Genomic DNA, 19398 nt, shown 5'->3' on the forward strand with positions numbered 1-19398 from the left:
CAAAGCCAGCCCAAACTTGGAGAACAAAAACAGAGAAATGTAAAGAACAAACTGATGAATGCTGCCTGTGTGGGGTTGTCATCCAAAAGGGGAATCTATTATTCAACTCATTCTATGTGATTTAAACAGAGGTGAAGTTCTGACAAGTTTTAATCATCACAAGTTCTTTGCTTTTTGCTTCTTAACCTGTCCTGTGGTAGGACATTCTATGGAGATGCATCAAGGCCATGTGCACATGAGGAAATGGCTGAATGTAATGGCATTCACTAATTACCAGTTCCTAGCTAATTACATACTAAAAGTCACATCTTTCCCCTGTTTCTGGCTCAGCATTTGCACTGAAGATGCCATCAATTGCTTAGCAACACTGAATTCTACATTTTAAGGATAATGATCTTTGTATTATTAGATTTTCAGAGAACTGTGTTTCTCTTTTTAGTTAAAGTGAACTTTGAATCAGCCTGTGCCTTCACTTGTGAGGCCTAGCAAGGCAGGATTGTCCTTGCACCAATTTGCAAAGTCAGTCTCTGATCTCTGTGTTACTTTTGGATAATGTGAACCTGTCCTTTCTTTTTTTTTTTTCTTCTTTCTTTTGGAAGTGGATTTTCTACTAGCTGTTCATTGATAAGGATGGCAGCAGGTGAATGGGTTTGTTATGCACAGATAATCATACCTAGGGTTTTACAATGGCTCAAATTTTGAAAATGTTGTTTATACAGTGAGTGTTCCAAGTTATCTGGGATTAATCTCAGTAACATTTGGGGCAATAAGTCTTACTTCTTTTCATATTTGCTGGTAAGGTCAAAGATGCTAATAATTACACTAAGTTGTGACTGACTTTATTTGGTTTATAAAAGAATACAGTAGAAGTGCAAACAAGTGCAATAAGATTAGGTAGGGGCTTCTTTGTATCTGGTGAAGTTTTGACTCCTGTTCTGATTCCTTTTTTACTGCCAGTGTTGTGATGGTGGGAGGGAAGCTTCTTTCTGCAAGATATCTGCTCTTTCTGGCTCACCCTGCTTACCTGCACAGTCCTTTATGGATTTAAAAGCATGACTCAGACCAGGGGTGTTTTGTAAAAGAAGAAATGTACTAATGCAGCTGCACAGAAAATCTTGGACGTGGTTATTGCTGTCAGGAGGCTGGTGATAAGGGCAGCAGTGTGGGGTTAATGGATATTGCTCTCTCATCAGATAACTGCTGCAGAGGGACCAGGCAAGCAGTGCAGGCAAAAGAAAGGGATAAAAAAAAATAAAAATATTGTGGCTTCATTTCTGGTGCTGTGTGGGTTATGGGCAGCCTGGACTCGTGTCTTTCCACAGAAGGATGCACACACTATGAAGAGGTTGTATGTGAAGTTGTGATTTTGTTACTGGGCACTGCTGCAGTGATGATCTGTCATTTTCAGGAAGGGTTTCAGTGCTTTAATCTGGAGTCTATTTCCTCATATTCCTGTGAAGATGCTGAATGATGTCTGGGTAGTGTCTGGTCCTTGGTTTTTCTTTTAATCTTTCCTGTTTTGTTCTTACATCCTGTGCAGTTAAGCTCGTTTCTCGTGTCTTGCATCTCATGACAGCCTTTTCCCTTCAATGCAGGAAATAACAATCAAACCAAAATGTTTTAACAGGAGTTTTCTGTCCAGAAGGCAGCCTGGCACATTCCTAATGAGGAGTAGGCAGTCGAGATACTTGATAGAACTACTAAACTCTTTTGTATTATACATTTCCTTGTACCCTTTTTTGTGTGGTGAAGCCTGTGGATGAAAAAATATGATGTTTCATGTCATGGTCAGAAATAGAGTGTTTTTCTCTATGGACACTTTTAAAGAAAGTGAAAAAACTGCATATTGATGGTGGAAAGACCCAGGAGATCCATTGGAGTTTTACAGCTCTTTGCTTTGCTTTTGTTTTTGTCTCTGTGTTTTTCACTTCAAAACCAGCTTGCTAAACACATAGAAAAAAGAAAAGAAAAAAAAAAAGAAAAAAAAGAGAGCAAATCTTGAGTTGAACACATTTTGATACTGCTTTAAATGCAAGCATTTAAAGTTTTGAAGTGTCTAAACCCAGTAACCCCACAGCATTGTTTGTAGCAGTCTGTCCAGGAGATTTCTCTCAGAGGATTTCAAGGTATTAATGGTGCAATGTCTTACAATCTCAGTTCAAGAACTTAAGCCTCTGAGAAATTCTCCAGCCCTGCTGACATTGAAAAGGTTAACTATAAATGTTTGTTCTTTTGTTTAATGGCAGTGTCTGAACGTGCTCAGCTAAGCAGGGACAGTGCTCTGTGCTTCAGGGCAGTCAGGCTTGCTTTGAGGCTTCTGCTGTGCCAGCAGAATTCTGCATCCAAGATTAAGCAGAGGTGTTTTCCTCCTCTTGGAACTCACTAAATGTACTTTACAGAAGGACTTGTCTGTTCACCTCAGTTTTCTCAGAGTTAGGAATGAAAATGAACATTCTCAGACTTTGGGCTTTTAAATTACACCCTTTTTCAGTTTCTTTTTTGATTTCTTGAATGATAAACATATATTTAAATAGTTTGTTCTCCACATCAAGTTAATTCTAAACATTTACAGAAGGAATAGAAGCCTCTGTTTCCTCATACCTGTCAGCATTGTCTCGCTGGAAAATAAGCAGACCCTTGTGTCATCAGAGGTTCTAAAAGGCTTTTATTATTGCTTCAAAGCAGATGCATTTGATAAATATACCTTATGTCATTCTGATGTGCATTTGTGTGGAAATCAGAATGAAGCAGGATGTTTTTAGGAGTCTCAGCATCTGGTAACTGTTTGTAAATATTTGATTCATGCTCCTCTACCTCAAGCATGTTTTGTTCTAGCAAGCACTGAAGTGAAAAGTAGTGTTTGCATTGATCTGTTGAATATGGGATCAGGATAATATTTTTAAAAATTAGAAATTTCTCCTGCCCTAGGGAGAAATTCTTACTGTATTAGGTAAAAAAGAGAGCTGAGGAAAATGTTTGTAATAATACATTTTCAACTAAATTTATTCTCCAGAGACCAACGAAATGATTCTTCAGTTAACCCACTTGAAAACAGCTGTTTTCAAGACATTTTGCATGAGCTTTCTTGCTCCTGAGATGGCTCTGTTTTGCATAACACATTCCCATTATCAGAATTCCCAATGGGGTTGGTTGTTTATGGCCAGTAACATTCATGCCTGTGGTTTTGTGCTTGGCAGAATGGGACCCTGGTGCCTGGAAGAAGCAGCAGGAGCAAACTGGTGGCATGAGGTGTTCACCTGGTGCAGTGACAACCACGTCTGTAGGCACCTGGATAGATTTTGACTTGATTGATTTTGATGATGTGTGCTGTAAATGAACCAGAAAAAGCAGCTGATGGGGAAAAAAAAAGGGGGATGTTTGATTACTTCTGTGCTGGATCATGGGATTTCTTTCATTTGCTGGCAGGACTGCTGGACCTGCTACACAACTTCCAAAAATCTCTGAGTGGCAAGCTAAAATTACCTTTGACCTAGTAGAATGTGCTGGGCTGTGCTAAACAGAGTCTTGTAATGAGCTGGGGAGGTAAAAACAGCAATATTGTCTTCATCAGCATTGTGTGACATAGTGAGAATGTGGGGATTTCCAACTGGGAAGCACCTGGAGCCCTTCAGAGCCTGCATTCCTGTTTGTGCTCCCTCTCTGTCCTCACACTTCCTGCTCAGCTGTGCCTGCTGGTGTTGGTTTGGGACACAGTGCACGTGTCACAGCCCAGTGGGTGACAGGGCTTTGCAGAGGAGCCCAGTGAGGGCTGTGCAGCCCCTGGGACTGCCTGAGGACTCAGCTCTGCTTTGAGATGGTGTCCTGTGGTCACTGCACTGCAAAGAGAAAGGACAGCAACACACACGGAGCTCTTTTTGGGGAAAAAGGCCAAATTATTGTCCAGACAGCCCGGATTTAAAGTGTGTTAGTGCAGCCAGGACAGGACAGGAGCTCATTGGACAACTGGGAAAAACATCCCTGGGACAGCACCTCAGGATGTGTCCCACGGGAAAGACACCAGGGGTTAATGTTGGTGATGAATTCCACTCTGTTTGTCACCATGTTGTCACCCTGGGAGACTCCTCCCTAACTGAAGCTGCAGTCAGCTTGTCAGCCTGGGAATGGAGCTGAGAGTCAGGAGAAATCCAGGCCTGGAGAGAATTCCCAAGCTGGAATTCCCCAGCTCTGTGTCCACAGTGTCCTGGCACAGTGACTGTGCTGTGGGACACACCTGGACTGTGGCAGGTTTCAGGGACAGGTCTGGTGAAGGTGGACTGTTCTTATAGAAACCAACCCAAGCTTGTAGGCTCTGAATTCCTGGTGGATTTCACTGCTGCAGCTGAGCTGGGGAGAGACTGGATAGGTTTGCTGCTTCTGCTGTGCTCAACTTCTGTTACTGGTCATGCTTTATTGCTTGTCTAGCCCAGTCTCATTTAGAGATGTATTGAAACAACTTTTCATTTATGGCCACAGAAACTGAAAGAATTACATTCTGTAGTAGAACAAAAGGAGAAGCCAGTTATGCTGACAAAGTAGAAATTTCACTGATTTTGTCGGTTGCAGGACACTGACCTGTGGTAACACAAGTGTGGGACAAATGTGCCTCTTGCTGAGCTCTGAAATAACCCAGTCAAGCAGCAAGCACATGGTAAAACCGGGTGAAAATAGGTCTGCATAAAGGCAGGCTGCTGCCCAGCTGCCTTGTGCTCTGATTCTTCCTGTAATGACTTCAGAAAGAAGTCCCAGATATTGATTTTTTTCACAGTTAAAAAAAAAAAAAACAACCCAGCCCCTGATGGTCAGCGGTGGCAATAGTTCCATCTTCAGAGTACATTTTGCTCATCCTGTTCCCTCCTTCCTTCTTCTGCTCGTCTGGGAACAGCACTGCAGCCCTACCTAGAGTCATAGCAAAGAAAAAACAGTTTGGGAATAGCCACAAGATGCCAGAGCTTCTGGATAGTAACCCTTGAACATCCCAGTTTCCTAATTTCTCTTATATTGACATGAAAAGTCAATGCATGTGAAGTGAATAAATGAGTAATTTCTAACTAATAAGTTTCTCCTGCCACCATCACCCATTTAAGATCTGATGTTCCCATTGCAAACAGAACATAGATTTTTGTTTTCTAGCCAAAAGTTGGAAAGCTCTCATCCAAAACCCAAAAATCTATGTACTGTGAGTGAGTGGTCATTTTCCTGTTTTCTCACTCCTATCCAAATCATATCAGACTTTTTCAGTGCTTTCATGTAATCTCACTTTATCTGTGTTTAGCCTGGGACTGGGATAAGATTCCTCCTCCTCACATTGCCTACAAGACTGGTTACTACTGGTGAGTAGTGGTACTACAAGTTAGTAACCTGCACCTCTCAAATTGCAAAATAGAACAGAAGTCCATCAGTTCCCCTGCTATTAAAAAACACCCAGCAAAAGAAAAGACAAATCTTCTGGTGTCAGCACCCTTGATACTCAAGAAAGGCAAGCTCAGGAGAGGATCTGGTCAGTGTGTGTTGTTCTCTATCCTCTTTCACTGACTGTTACTACATGGGTGACTTTAGAGTTGCTTTGACATCCCTGGGACTGGGGCCAAAATGGAATTAATCAGAAAAGACTAGAACTATGCATAATGGGCTTCTTGTCAAACCACCTTCTGCTAAAGTCAGCAGAACCTGAGCATGACAGAGAACAGGGGGCTAAATGGGAAGGAAATTGCTAGCACAGATGTTTAATGTGTGGTTGCAAACAGCAGCTTCCTCCCTTTTGTGTAAGTCAGGCCATAAAGAATACTCGTGTGTGCATCATCCAAGGGCATCTGAGTCTTGAGTGATGCTGGACCTGGGAAGTGTGGTGATAGAGCAATCCTGTAAGTTGTAATTGCTCCATTTTTGTTTGAATAAAACCTATTGATCCAGGGAAAAGCATATGCCAAACCTCAAGAGGAAAGACAGAGTTGGCTTAAATAATTCAGAATATTCAACACTTTCTTTTTCTCTTTCAAGTAATGGGGTCAAATTCATTTCTGATCTGCCTCCAATAATTTGAAGAGAATTAAACCATTACTGTCATTTATTATTTGTGTGATTGGCACTGTGCAAGACACATCAGGAATGAATGTAGTCCATTATGTTTTTGGATTTAAGTTCTGTCTTTGAATTCCAGTGCCTGAACTTAAGCACCCACTACACTATCACCTACAGAATAATGTTTTTAGTATCCTGAGAAATAACCTTGGTGTGTCCTCAGGGCTTAATTTTAAGGAACCTGAGCTTGCACTCATTGGCTGTAGTTGAAAATTACAGTGATGGTCCCCTGACAATGTGGAAATTATTTTCTGGAGCAATTTTTGATCAACAGAGGATTTCTTAATTATCTCCTTATTTAGCAAGTCATGCTGCAGCACATCAGCATATGCTGAGGTTTGTTGGTCAAAGGGTGTTGCTGGCTATTTTCCCCTTCTACCTTTTATGCCCTCTCATGAATATGGAGAATCTAATAGGTTTTGGTATTATGGCCATGTCTGTCCTTAATAAAAGACTTGCTGCAGTCTGCAAATCTGATACCATCCATTGCAGTCCTCTGCAGTACACTGAATTCCAGCAGAAATCTCACTGCCCCCCGTCCCCCTCACAGGGAGCTACATTTATACAGACAGATAATATTCAGTACAGGAGTCTGAGTTTCCTCACCTTACCAGGTAAATAACCACCATATTTTCTGGATTTCTGATTTTTTTTTTTTAAATCCTATGCCCAAAAGATTGATGAATGCATGAAATAACTTTGCACCAGTTTGCAGCATTAAATGTTGTTCCACAGGGATCATCTCTAGCCAAAGGCCTTGGCGTGCAGACGAGTTTATTACAGAGACACTCCCTGTGTACCCATTCGAAAGTTTCTTTCGATTTGTAGAAAGATTTGCCAATTCACAAAAAAATTGAGTAGATCCATATAGGCTTTTCTGACAAAATGAGCCAGATGTAGATGTTTTTTAGCATGTTGTACTGGCACTAACAGCATTGTCCTGGGCTTTTGTTTCTACAGCCAAAACACCCCAACCCGGACTGGCGCTACTCTGCATCCCTGAGGGCAGGAATGCAAAGGTATGTGTGGTGTTTCTCCAGAAAAGGGGAATTCTGTCTTTGTCCTCTGTGAAAAGGACAAAGTTTCTTCTGATGATATCTGTGCTGAGATGGAAAGCACCTGAGTTCTGCTGCTGTCACTTCCAATCTCCTCGTGCTCCAAATTCAGTCTGACTTGCATCTTATGCTGTTATTGCACTGCTGTAGAGCTGTGCTGTTCATTCTCTTTACCTTGTGCTTTTGTATCCATTGACTGTCAAGGCATAATTGTTCCAATTATTGAATCGTTTAATTGTCATTATATACTTTTTGTTTATTTTCAAGCTGCCTGTAATCATCCGTGCTGATGTTTCAATAGGCAGTCTGCATTTCCATCTTCTTTTTCTCATTACCATAAAAGTAGCTGCTCCTGCAGCAGGTTTATTAACCACATGGTGCAATCAAGAAGATTAATACAGTTGAAAGGACTTTTTGAAGATATGAGATGGATTTTCAAAGAAGGAAAAGTGAGGCTTTTGTCCAAATCTCTTTAGACATCTTTGAAAATCCACTGCCTAATACCACAAGCAGTCTCTGCTATAATTTTCTACTCAGTGCACTTGGAAAAAGGGAATTATACTGAAGTTGCTTCTGTAGAGCCTAAATCAAACAGTATTTTTACTCTTCCTGAGCAGACTAGAAAACTGGCTCTATGTTCAGGTGAAATGTGATGTGATTAACAGATTCCTGTACAGGTGTAGATGCAGTTACAAAGCTGCAGTCATTCCCAGTGGCATCACAAAGTGCAGGATTCTGTGGGATTCTCAGAATTGTTGGTGCAGTGGTGCTGTACCTTTATCCATTATCCACAGGGCTGAAGAGTCTGTATGAGACTGAAGTCCTAAATTCAGAGTCACACTGTGCTTCATGTGGGTGACACAGAGTGACTTTGAGATGCTGTGTGAAAAGGAATCTAAATCTCAAGGACCAAAAACAAAGGAAGACAGAGCAAGCTTGACTTTGTGGCCTACTGGGCAAGCTGTTTTCTTTCTTTTATATTCCTGCTATGACTTTCAATTTTTTTTTGTAATCCATAACTGCAAAATCAATGAACAGTCTGGGGAGCAGGATCCTGAAGAAGGAATTCTGCCTACCTGAGCACACCTTATCTGCTGGTCCTGAGTCAGGCATGCTCTTGTGGATCCACATTCCTTTCTATACAAAATTCAAGATCTTATCTGAAGCTACTTGAACAATTAATGAAAAGTAAGAGCTTATTTTAACCCCACAAGACTAATGGGGAAATTGTACATTTTCTGCTCCCTCACATCAGCAAACCCAGTCCTTACCTGAAATCTCAGGTTCTGAGCCTGTGTGCCCTGCCCAATTGATGGTTTTCATAAAATCCTGATTTTTCTTAAAACTTGTAGAAATTTGGTGCCCTTGATGTCTGCTACGTGTGGATGAAACTGGCCCTTAAGTTCAGCTGGAAGTGTGAAAGGGAGTGTGAAGCCAAAGAGCAGGGACAGGGACACAGCCACAGAATCCTGTTTCTCTTAAGAAACAGCATCTAAATATCATGCTTAGTTTCGTATTAAAAATAGCAGATTTTTTTTCTTTTCTTTCCATGTAAGGTACAAATTGGTGCTTTTGTTGCCCAGTGGTCATGATGTGACACTTTAAAATTTGCTGTTCGTTTTTGCATTTGAGAAAATGCATTTCTCTTCCTGAATTGCTCACGAGAAATGTGCAGTAACCCAGGAAGGTGAGATTTGTTAAAATGGGATAATGACAGAAGCTCAGAATTCACTCCACCAACTTTTTAACTATTTCCCTAACGTTGCTACATCCTAATAGCAAAGATGTGTCACTTCCTTATTAATGACTTCCATTCAATGAGAGCAAAGTGTCCTGCAGGTGTGTTTGTTTTATAAGATATTCCAGGACTGTGTTTTAGTAAATAATCAAAGGTATTTTTTTGCAAGTCAAAACAGCTGCTTCTCATGCTGCCAACATCCTGCAATACTGTAGGAGTAGCTGCACAGTGATAAATAGTTATGAACTTTGAAGAGTGGCAGGAAAGGGAGATGCTGTGAAGTCCAGGGCAGAAGGGAATTGTATAACCCAACTTTGATATTTACTTACCCAGTGCTGTGCATATGGAGGAGGCAGGAGTCCTGCGTGGAGGACCAGCAGGGCCTGACCAGCAGTGGCCAACAGTGTCCAGTGCTACAGCAGGTAAGGAAAATCCACAAATATTTGTGAAGAACTGATGTTAACTGCAGTAGGTGTCCTGATGCTTCTACTTAATTTTTCCTGTTTTATATCTCTGAGTGAAGACCCTCAGATGAGTTCAGCTGGTCAGAGCATGGTGCTAAAACCCCAAGGTTGTGTGAGAGCCAGTGAGCCATTCACTTCAGAGTTGGGCTTGATGATCCTTGTGGTCCCTTCCACCTCAGAACATTCTGATCTGGATATAAAATGATCTTGTATAAAGTTATACATATATATAGATATAAAGTTCTTGTCAATTAATCTGTGGAATCTAAATCGAGTGGAACAATCAAGCATAAAACACATCTTTTTCTTTACTCAGTCTCAGATGGGCACTGGAGATAAGAGTCCCTGATCCCAGCTTTCACCCTGCTTTTGGAGGTTACTGGTTTGTGTAGTGGAATAATGGAATAATGGTTCAGTTCTGACGTGTGTATTCAGGTGTGTGTATTCCAGAGCTGGTTTGCCCTCCATTTCAAAAGAACAGTAAAACTGGGGTAGGAGCTTATCAGTTTTCCCTTTGTTATTTTTAAAAAGCCAGTAAGACTCTTTGAATGTCTCTTCTCATTTTACTTTTCTGTGCTGAAATCAGACCTAATTTTTTGCTAGCTACTTTCATTCACTTATGCGTGGTGATGGAAACTAAAATGTTATTTACTTGTCAAAATGATGACAAAAAGCATGGTTTAGAATGTAGCTTCATTTACTCTGTCACTGACTGATGACTTCACAGCAGTCAATAAGAATTGGCAGAAGGTTCTCATGGAATTTAGAAAAAAAACCACCTGGATGTTTTGCAGTGCAGGCAAAAAAAAAAAATATTCTCACTTTTGATTTTGGAGCAGGAGTAATATGGAGACATAGAGGAGCAATCAGACACTGTTTTCAGCCATATCCAAAGTAAAGTGTAAACTCAGTGGATGCCCTGTGCAGGGTGGGGTCTCCAGCAGCAAAAAAATATAATTACTTCATTTAATCTTTTTTGGTGCAAACCTTTCTTTCTATTTAAATGGGAATTTCACCTGGATAAAGGGCTGAGGAACAACCTGAGGATTTGCAATCACAGTTACAACATCCACAAATTAATGGTGCCCAGCAAAACCTGCACTGGTGTTGCAGAAGGGCTGTTTGCAGAAGCAGATTTGGAAATTAATTTAATATCTAATGGGGCCCTAGGCTATGACCAGCTGGGGTTTATGTGCCCTTCCTTCTGCTGCAGGCTTTGCAGGAAGACACAGCCTTTGCAGAATGTGAAGGATGTGTGAATGTTGAGCTTGCATTTGAAAATGTCACCACAAGAACACTCTAACCTTTGCGAGGGCTTCCCTCAGGCTTTTGTCTGTGCTGCTCATCCCTCACTGAGCACTCCGTGTATTGCCTTATATCCACTTCAGCATGGACACAAACAGATGTTTTTTCTTGCTGGTCCTGCCAGTTTCCAAGCACCTGGATGTAAATGCAAAGGTAGGATGGTTGTGTCATCTGAGGAGGTCCAGTGGCATTTGGGTCCCAGAGCCCTGTTCCACTGGAGTCCTGCTTGCTGTTCTATTTTGGGTCTTATTATTTTAGACTTGCTTTGGGAACCTGAACATCTTTGTCTGAGCAGCAGTAACCCTTGGCTCTTATTGCTGCCTCCTCCCATGACTTGTGGGGCACTTGTGCAATGACTGCATCCCAGCACAAAGATTATTTTGTTTTGTCTTTGTCCACTCCCAAGGGATTAGTGACCCTGATATGACATTAATTAGACCTTTTTTCTTTTTTTTTTGTAGTGGGATTTAGACAATATTCTTCTCCTCTCTTTGTAACCAAAAGCTTTAGATGTCCCTGATCCTTAATAGCAAACAGGTGTTTCATGGAAAAATCTCAGGATTAATGGTTGTGTTAGCTTTTGTAGCCTCAGTACACCACATATTTAGCAAATTACTACCACTGCTTTAGAATCCTGCCTTTGGTTTCCCAGAGATATCTCTTTCAGTGCTTTTTTCCTTTTTTTTTTTGTTTAGGTTCAAGACCTGTAATAACAAGTCAAGTGTTAAATCTGTAAATCCTTAATTCCTGATATACAGCTGAACTCGAACATCACCAAGTGTTTTTCAGCAAATATGTGTTGCCCAAGCAAAACCTGGTCCTTATCTGACTGACCTGTTGACTTTATTGAATATTTAATCCATGAAAAAAGAAGTTACTCTGGATGTGTCATCTTTTAAATTTTGTTTGCATCTTCTTAGGCATCAGTCCAACCAATTGTAGGTTTGCAGTAGGGAAACTTTTGGGTGAGGTGGGACAAGGAGGTTCAAACTCCCTCTGGCTTGGAGTTCAGCTCTCTGGGGCATCTCAGTCCCCCATATGCTATAGGGTGAGATCAGGGAGTGAAAACAGATTTCTGGTTTCTGCTCTACGTCCTTTGGCAGTTTTGGCAATTCTGTCAGACTTTAGGTGGCCACTAATTTGAGTGAACTCTGGTTTTTTTTGATAACCAGCTCAGAAGAAATGGAGCTTGATTGGCAAAAATGGTGAGAGCTCATAACAGAAACTAAGATGAACAGAAATTTTGCTCTAGACATAAAACACTTGACGATTTCTGAATAAATCAGACTTATGAATAATTCAGAGTTTAGAGTTAGTAGTCATTAGACCAATCTGTGTGTATTTCTCTGTGCTGCTGGTTCCAATCTACAAAACAGAACTGGTGTAATGCAAATGCTTCCCAAAAACAGTCTAAAGATGCTTTCATAGCACATGTAAGACTCAGGAGAACAGTGAGGATTTGTGATGAAAAACAGTCGTGAGAAATTTCAAATCCTGTATTCAATGTAGACTTTAAATGTGTGCAATAAGCAAGGCACTGGGCCACACACCCTGTGTAGAGAGGGGAAAAATAAAAAAACTTCCATTCAGAAAGCTGTGTAAAAGATGAAAGGATCTCATGATAAAATCTGCATCTGAAATTTGTAAGTGTGTAGGTGAAGCTGTGGGTGAAACACTGGCACTTCTGAAGTCCATGTCAAATAGCCCACGGACTTTCAGGAAATTAAGATTTCAGTGTCTACCCTTATAAATATGCACAAGGGATTGAATTAAGATTGCCTAGGCAAATGCCATCCTAAAATGCACTAATTTTGTACTTCTGATTTTGCTCTGGTAGCATTCTTCTAAATATATCTGCTATTTCTTTTCCTTTTCTCAGGGAATTAGTTGGGGAGGTGAGATGGAAATGCTGATTTTTAAAGCTCCAGCAATGTCCTCCAGCTCAATGTCCTTCCTGTGCTGGGGCCCCAGAGTTGGATGCAGCACAATTATTTTAACAGAGCCTGTCTGCACTGCCTGGGCTCTCCCAAGGACAGAAGGACAGCAGGCAGACCATCATGGACTGCTTGGGAGCACTGTAGGAAGAAATTTTTCTCTGTGAGAGTGCCCAGAGAAGCTCCTGGATCCCTGGAAGTGTCCAAGGCCAGGTTGGACAGGGCTTGGAGCAACCTGGGATAGTGGAAAGTGTCCCATGGCAGGGGGGTGGAACAAGATGATAAATAAAGTCCCTTTATACAAAGCTCTTTGCATCTCATCACCCCAAATCTGAATCTTTCAACATTTGTGCTCTGAAATTTGTGTGTCTCACAACTTTCCTGGTTTTATTCAGTTTTTTTCTGCTCTTCCTTACTCCCTGCCCTGTGTTTACACTGGGAACTGCAGTTCCTCTGGAATAAATTGGTATTGCTGTCAGAGGAAGGCTCCTGCTGCCATCACCTGGAATGCAGACAAGGCCCATGGATGGGGCATGATATGCAGAATAAGTTATGAATGCAGAAAATTAAATGTGAAGCAACTGTAAATATGTCAAATGAGCAAAATTTCCTGAAAACTGAAGTCAGTGCTCCTAGTGAGTTTTGTACTGCTGGTTTGGGGTGGGGTGTTATGAACAGAATGACACTGGGAAAACTGAAGAAAGGACAGGAGTTCTTGTGTGGATTTTAAGAAAAATGTCCAAGAATGTCTTGTTAGGGAAAGAAATCATTATAATTATCCACTGTCAGTTGTAGCATTCCCAATTCTCTGTTTCACAGACTAATTTGGATGTCAAGCAGGTAAATCCAACCTGAATAAGAATATTTTAACTGAAAGAAATATGAAACTGTGAGAAAGGCCCAGATGAGATACAGGATGATAGTGTAAGGAGGAGAGACCTGAGCAGAGAAACCTGAGGGCACCAGAGGGGCCACCAGTAAAAAACTTGTAGAGAAAGGGGAACACTGAGGAGCTGACAGAGAGAAACAATTGGAAGAGATGTTAGGAGGTCTACAGGAGGCAGGGAATGGCACAGGTCGATTTTTTAACCCAACCCTGGGGTTGGGTGATAGATTGTGATGGGTGGGGCAGAAAGCTGCACTGCAGTTGTTCTTTTCATGGAATTACCATTTGATATTGTCTGCATCTTTGAGTCCGTGTAACATCAGCACAGAAGAAATTAAAAGTGTGAGGGGGATTGAGTCTCACTGTTGGAACAGACACTGGTCTTGAAATCAGGCAGGCATTACAGGAGAAGCTACAGGGTTCCACAATACTGTCACAAAGCTCTTAGCCACTGAGTTAGTCTTCTAAAAATCCAGTTTAAGGAGGAAAAAAACCTAAGAAAATAACTCAGAGAGTGGTGAGACCTAAATTGTAACATATTTCATATGATATAGCTTTACACTGTGACTGTAAGTGGAGGAGAATTTCATCCTAAAATGTCAGTGAATTTCTATTCTCCTTCTTCAAATGACCTTCCTCATCTACAGAAATAGGGTGTGATTAAGACTCATCAAGCAGTCACTGCAAAGAATGTGCAGGAGCTGAAAGTGCTGTTTCTTTGAGACTGTTAAAGGTTAATTTACAAATAAACCTGCTCTGGCTTAGCTTCAGCAGTTCATTGATTAAAGCTATAAAAGATAATGACTAATTAGCAACCCAGAATACAAAGCTGGGTTCTTGGTTTGTTGCAGGATGCTGCAGCTGTTTAAAATGGAAGGAGCTAGAAAATGCTGCTGTGCATATCTACAGCCTCCCTCTATATTTTTAAAATTAATAACCAGTTTTCTATGGAATTTCATAATTCCAACTTTCAAAACCAGAAATATACAGAGAACCAAATATCAGCCCTAAAATCTTTAGTAGTCTGAGAAACACTATGAGAATTTGTGTAATATTTTAAAGAACAGAATGGGGGAAATACAGAACAGCCTAGTTATTTATGTTTCTCATGAAAACTAGTCTTCAAATCAGTGATTTAATAAATTCCCAAAATGAAGGTCCAAGCAGTTCCTAAGGATTCTTAGGAAAGTATCAGAGATTTGGTTCACAGCCTCTTGAATCATGGAAAAAATCATGCCCTTAAAGCACAGTAAAGTAATTATTTGAAGCTGCAGTATCTATCAGTTCAAGGGAGTCTGGGGAAGGAAATCATGCCAGCTTACTTGTGTGGATGCAGTGCAATGACCTAAACTGAAATAGAAATAATCTGCAAGGGCTATATAAGGCTAAATCCCTTTCTTCTATTTTACATTTATTCTATTTCTATTTCTATTTCTATTTCTATTTCTATTTCTATTTCTATTTCTATTTCTATTTCTATTTATATTTATATTTATATTTATATTTATATTATTATTTTACATTTTATTCCCAGGACATCCCCTGCATACTTCCTACTTTTTGGCTTTCCACTTCTGTTTACTCCAATTTCACTCCTTTCTTGTTCCTATCTGGTTTACCAAGTATGTAGCTCTCTCTTTCTAATTTTTCTTGTTTTTTCCTTTCATCGAATGCTTTTGGTCTCTTCCTGCTCACCTGTCCACTGTCTCCCCTCTGTATTGTTATTTCAGGGATGTTGAAATGTAGGTCACCAGCTTGGCCCCACATCACCTTTTCAATATTTCATATTGAACTAAGAATTTTCAGGGATAAATGTTTCTCATTTTGACAGCCTGATGGAAGCTGGAGAGGACTGAGAATTTCAAATGCTACTTGGACTGAAAAAAAAAAAAAACATTTGGAAATCAAAAGGACTTTTTCAAAGAACATGTCAAAAATACATATTTTTATGACAGATGTAGCTTGACATACTGATTATTATTTTTTAAAAGCTGATGACTGTTATGACCAGGAACTCATCTAATCCCACCCAAACTGTGGCTGAACCAGCACTTTGGGCTTTCAATATTTGGAGCCAGGACTAGGTAAATTAATAGGTTAGTTTAGATTTCTGTTCAGCTGAGTGAGCAAAGAGAGGAGGGGATGATAGATGATATTTTACAGAAACTGCAGTCATGACTTGGCTAAAGTTAAATTTACTTTCTGTTCATTTATTTTCCTCTTAGCTGCAAAACCCTCATGACCGACCTGAAATAGTGTTTGTGATCTTTATCAAGGGGTCCATTATTTTTCAGCAGGGTGTACCAAATAAATGAGATGACATGGATGAGAGATTTAATTCCTTAGTCCTTGAAGGTTCAGTGTAAGGAAAAAAAAAAAAGGATAGGACCCATCAGAATTTGGAAAAGGCTAATGCTGGAAACTTCTAAATTGTGTGGTCTCTTTGAGTTCATATATTTGAATAAAACTTTGACTGTCAAAGAGAATGGTCTTGGAAGAGTTTATGTCTTCTTGTGCTATGGCAAATTGTTGATTTCACCTGCTACAAATATTTGTGAGAAGAATTTCACTTTTCTCATCAGGCCCAGGATGCATTTGTGCATCTCATCATTCATTCCAGTCCCTGTGTATGTGCATCCTTCCATTTGGATTAGGACCAAATTTGTCCCTGACTGACTGGAGCCAGTTTTGAATTTTCCCAACTGGAGATCAAGCCCAATTTCTGATCCCCACATGTGATTGTTTCAATTCAGGTTTCTTCAAGGTAGGACTGAAAGCTCCAGCTGAGATGTAAATAACCCAGGGGGACCTGGAAAATTCCTGAAACCAGGAATGAAATAAAAGCAAAGGGGGCAAAAGGTTTTCTGTGACTGAACAACATGAAAAAAGTCTTCTGAAATTGTGGACAAAAGCTGCTGCAGCTCCAGACTTCATCATTTTAAGAAGTGATAAAGAGATTTTATGTAAGCAGTTTATCTGGCTGTAATTTCTATATTTAGGCACCGGGAGAAAGTTTAATAGCAATAACTCTTTGTCTGCTTAATTCATCCTTTCCTGTAATAATCTTTTTGCTTCCTCCAAATGGAGGTTAAATTTCCACTTAAAAAATTGAAATATTTCACATAACTGAGCCAAAAAATAAAAGGGGGAAGGGGCAAATATAACGTTTGCCAAATGATGTGATTAGTTCTTAGACATCTGGTAGGAAATTATTTTATAAATATAATAAAGTCGAGTTTTCAAATCTAAGCAACTTTTTCACTGTCCATTGCTTCAGGCATGTGATCCTTTGTGATGTTCATAACAATACCAGTGAGTTTGCCTTGTCTGCCCACTGGTAATATTTTGTAGCTACACAGAAGAACATGGATTTTCATTCCTGTCTTTATTATTTTCTCAGCAGTTTCAATAAATAAATAGAAAAAAATCCTTCCCTTGCCACTGAACTACCTTGGGTTGTGATCTTGTCAGAACTTATAAACTAAACAAGTGTTTATCTGGTCAGTACTTGAGGGAATTGATGGTAATCAAATTGTTTCCACTTGAGGTTACAGCTGCTTTATTTTTTCCCTGTTGTGCCTCGCTTTTGTGTGCATGGTTTGGGGGTTGTTTTTTTGTCTCTTTCTCTTCTGCTGTGGGCTTAATTTTATTCTGTTTAGGTTTTTTTTTTTTAAAGAAAATAGACTCAAGTAAATGTTAAAATAGCCTATGATATTTATGATTCCAGATGAAATTTAACCCTGTTATCTCTTGCAATATAGAATTCACTATCAGATAGGAAATAGATGGATAAAATAAGGATGTTTCTAAGCAATCCTAAGAAACTGTGATCTGGAATGTATTTATATTCAAGTAGTGGAAGAAGAAAAGAGGCTGAGGGAGTCCAGACCACTCTGTGATATTGAATCTTCTCTTAATGGCTGTCTGCCTGTGTGCAGCACTTTGCTGTACACAGGGGTCATAAATGTATTTTTCATGGGTTTATTTTTGTAAGCAGGCATTGCTTCAGCGTCTGCTGTTCGTGTTGTAGCGTGGCAGTGCCTCGCAGGTCAGATGGTGCTGCACAAAGCCCAAACAAACAGCAAAAGACAAGCCTTGCCTTAAGGAACTTGCCACTGACATGAGCAGGGCAGACAAAGTCTGGGAACACAAGGGAAAAAAGGGCACGTTCATTATCCTGGTTTAAAAACAGGAAAAGCAGGAAAATTAAAATTATTCTTATCACAGAGTGCTCTGTGGGGATGTTGATCAGCATCCACCTGGCCCAAAAATGCTCTCCCTGCAGGAGTGAAAGAAGAATTACCAGCAGTGTGAGGCTCTTGTGGGGAGCCCATTGGGTCAGGATTTCCTGAGCACTGTGCAGTCATTGCTCCAGCCCCCGTTTCCTTCAGTGCTCACACCCCCTTTGCCTGGGAAATCTGAGCTTTAGCAGATTTCAAAGAGGCAGGCAAAGCTCCCTGCTCCTCTGGGCCATTGCAGAGAGATTTTTTTACAGGAGCACAGAGTGACAGGACAAGGGACATTGGCTTCAAAATGACAGAGCAGGTTTAGATTAGATATTGGGAAAAAATTCTTTCCTTTCAGGGTGGTGAGGCACTGGCACAAGCTGCCCAGGGAAATGGTGAATCCCCAGCCTTGAAAGTGTTCAAGGCCAGGTTGGATGGAGCTTGGAGCAGCCTGGGATAGTGAAAGGTGTCCCTGCCTATGGGTCAACGAGATGGTCTTTAAGGCTCTGTAGTGGTTTAGATTTATTAATTTTAATATATTTATTTTTTGTTGTGAGATAGGATTAGGAGTAAAAGTAAGGCAGGCTTAAAATTTAAAGGGTATAAAGAAAATTTTTATTAATAACATAGAGGAATGATAAATTTAGAATAAAACTTTTAGATAGCTTTTTAAAAATAATAATATACAGGAATATTTTAGTTATTAATTTAAGAATAATATTCTTTAGTTTATTTTAGGGAGAGGAGTCTTTTCTGTTAGGTTATAGGGACTATAGGGTTATATAGGGACTTTTTTACAAGAGGAAAAACCCAGTTTTTTGTGGTTTTACTCTTTACAAATAGTAGTTGCCTGGGAATTTGTAATTGTGAATTACTTAGAAACTAATTAATGCAAAACCAGCACAGGTCCCTTCCAAGCCAAACCATTCCATGATTCTCTAATGGTGTTTCTCTCTGCTGAACCTCTCTGATCTCTTGGCTGTACCCTGATTTTGTTGGACTCCAGAAGAGAGGAGGGATGCAGAAAAAGCAATATGTGCATGTTTTTCCAGCACACATTCCTGGCTATTTATGTAACATTGACCTAGAGATGCTGATTTTACTGCAGGAGCTAAACCCTGAAATCATTCAGTCATTACTTGTGTGCACTCGGGGGGTGTAATGAGAGATGGAAAACAGCAATAGCAGCACACAAAGGCTTCCCCTTCATTATGGGGATTTAATTCTCAGAAAATCAAGGCTCTGGCTGTGGAGGAAATGAATCTGAATTCAGTTTCTCTGCTCTTGTCTTATATAATTACAGTCAGCCATCCCTAAAAGCATCCCCTCTTAGCATGCACATGCAACTAGCAAAATAAATGGGTTGATTAGGAAGGAAAAAAAAAAAAAAAACCGCACCAGAAACCCTTTGTGGTCTTGTGGAAATTGTTCCTATGTGTTTAAGCTGAGAAAAAGAGTGTTCTGCTTCTGTTTGCACAGATGGATAAAGCAGATTCAGAGAGCACAAAGGAGATTTGGAGCAGCCTGGATGTCCCCACTCAGCAGTGCTGGGGTCAGACACCAAGAGGTGACCAGAACAAACCAGTGAACAGCAGCAGGTCAGCCCACAGCAAAGCTGAGCAGACTGGAGCCAGAACAGAACTGACTGAGAGGGATCTGAATATGATGACATTAAATTTTTTTATATTTTTATTGAGTTGGTTGCTAGGAAC

At 40.2% G+C, this 19398-nt stretch overlaps 1 protein-coding gene across 9 annotated transcripts in view; it reads left to right on the forward strand.

The window, feature by feature from the left end:
* LOC106863975 (protocadherin alpha-C1) overlaps positions 1–19398 on the forward strand; it is a 134480-nt gene that overhangs the window by 85786 nt on the left and 29296 nt on the right. For all 9 annotated transcript variants that reach the window (XM_088173885.1, XM_088173878.1, XM_088173879.1 and 6 more), the window contains exons 2-3: positions 7039–7097; positions 9205–9293. In XM_088173885.1, the coding sequence (XP_088030011.1) occupies positions 7039–7097; positions 9205–9293 (148 nt within the window). The remainder of the gene's footprint in view (positions 1–7038; positions 7098–9204; positions 9294–19398) is intronic.

This window comes from Sturnus vulgaris, chromosome 15, assembly GCF_052056855.1.
Source record: "Sturnus vulgaris isolate bStuVul1 chromosome 15, bStuVul1.hap1, whole genome shotgun sequence".
Classification (NCBI taxonomy): Eukaryota; Metazoa; Chordata; class Aves; order Passeriformes; family Sturnidae; genus Sturnus; species Sturnus vulgaris.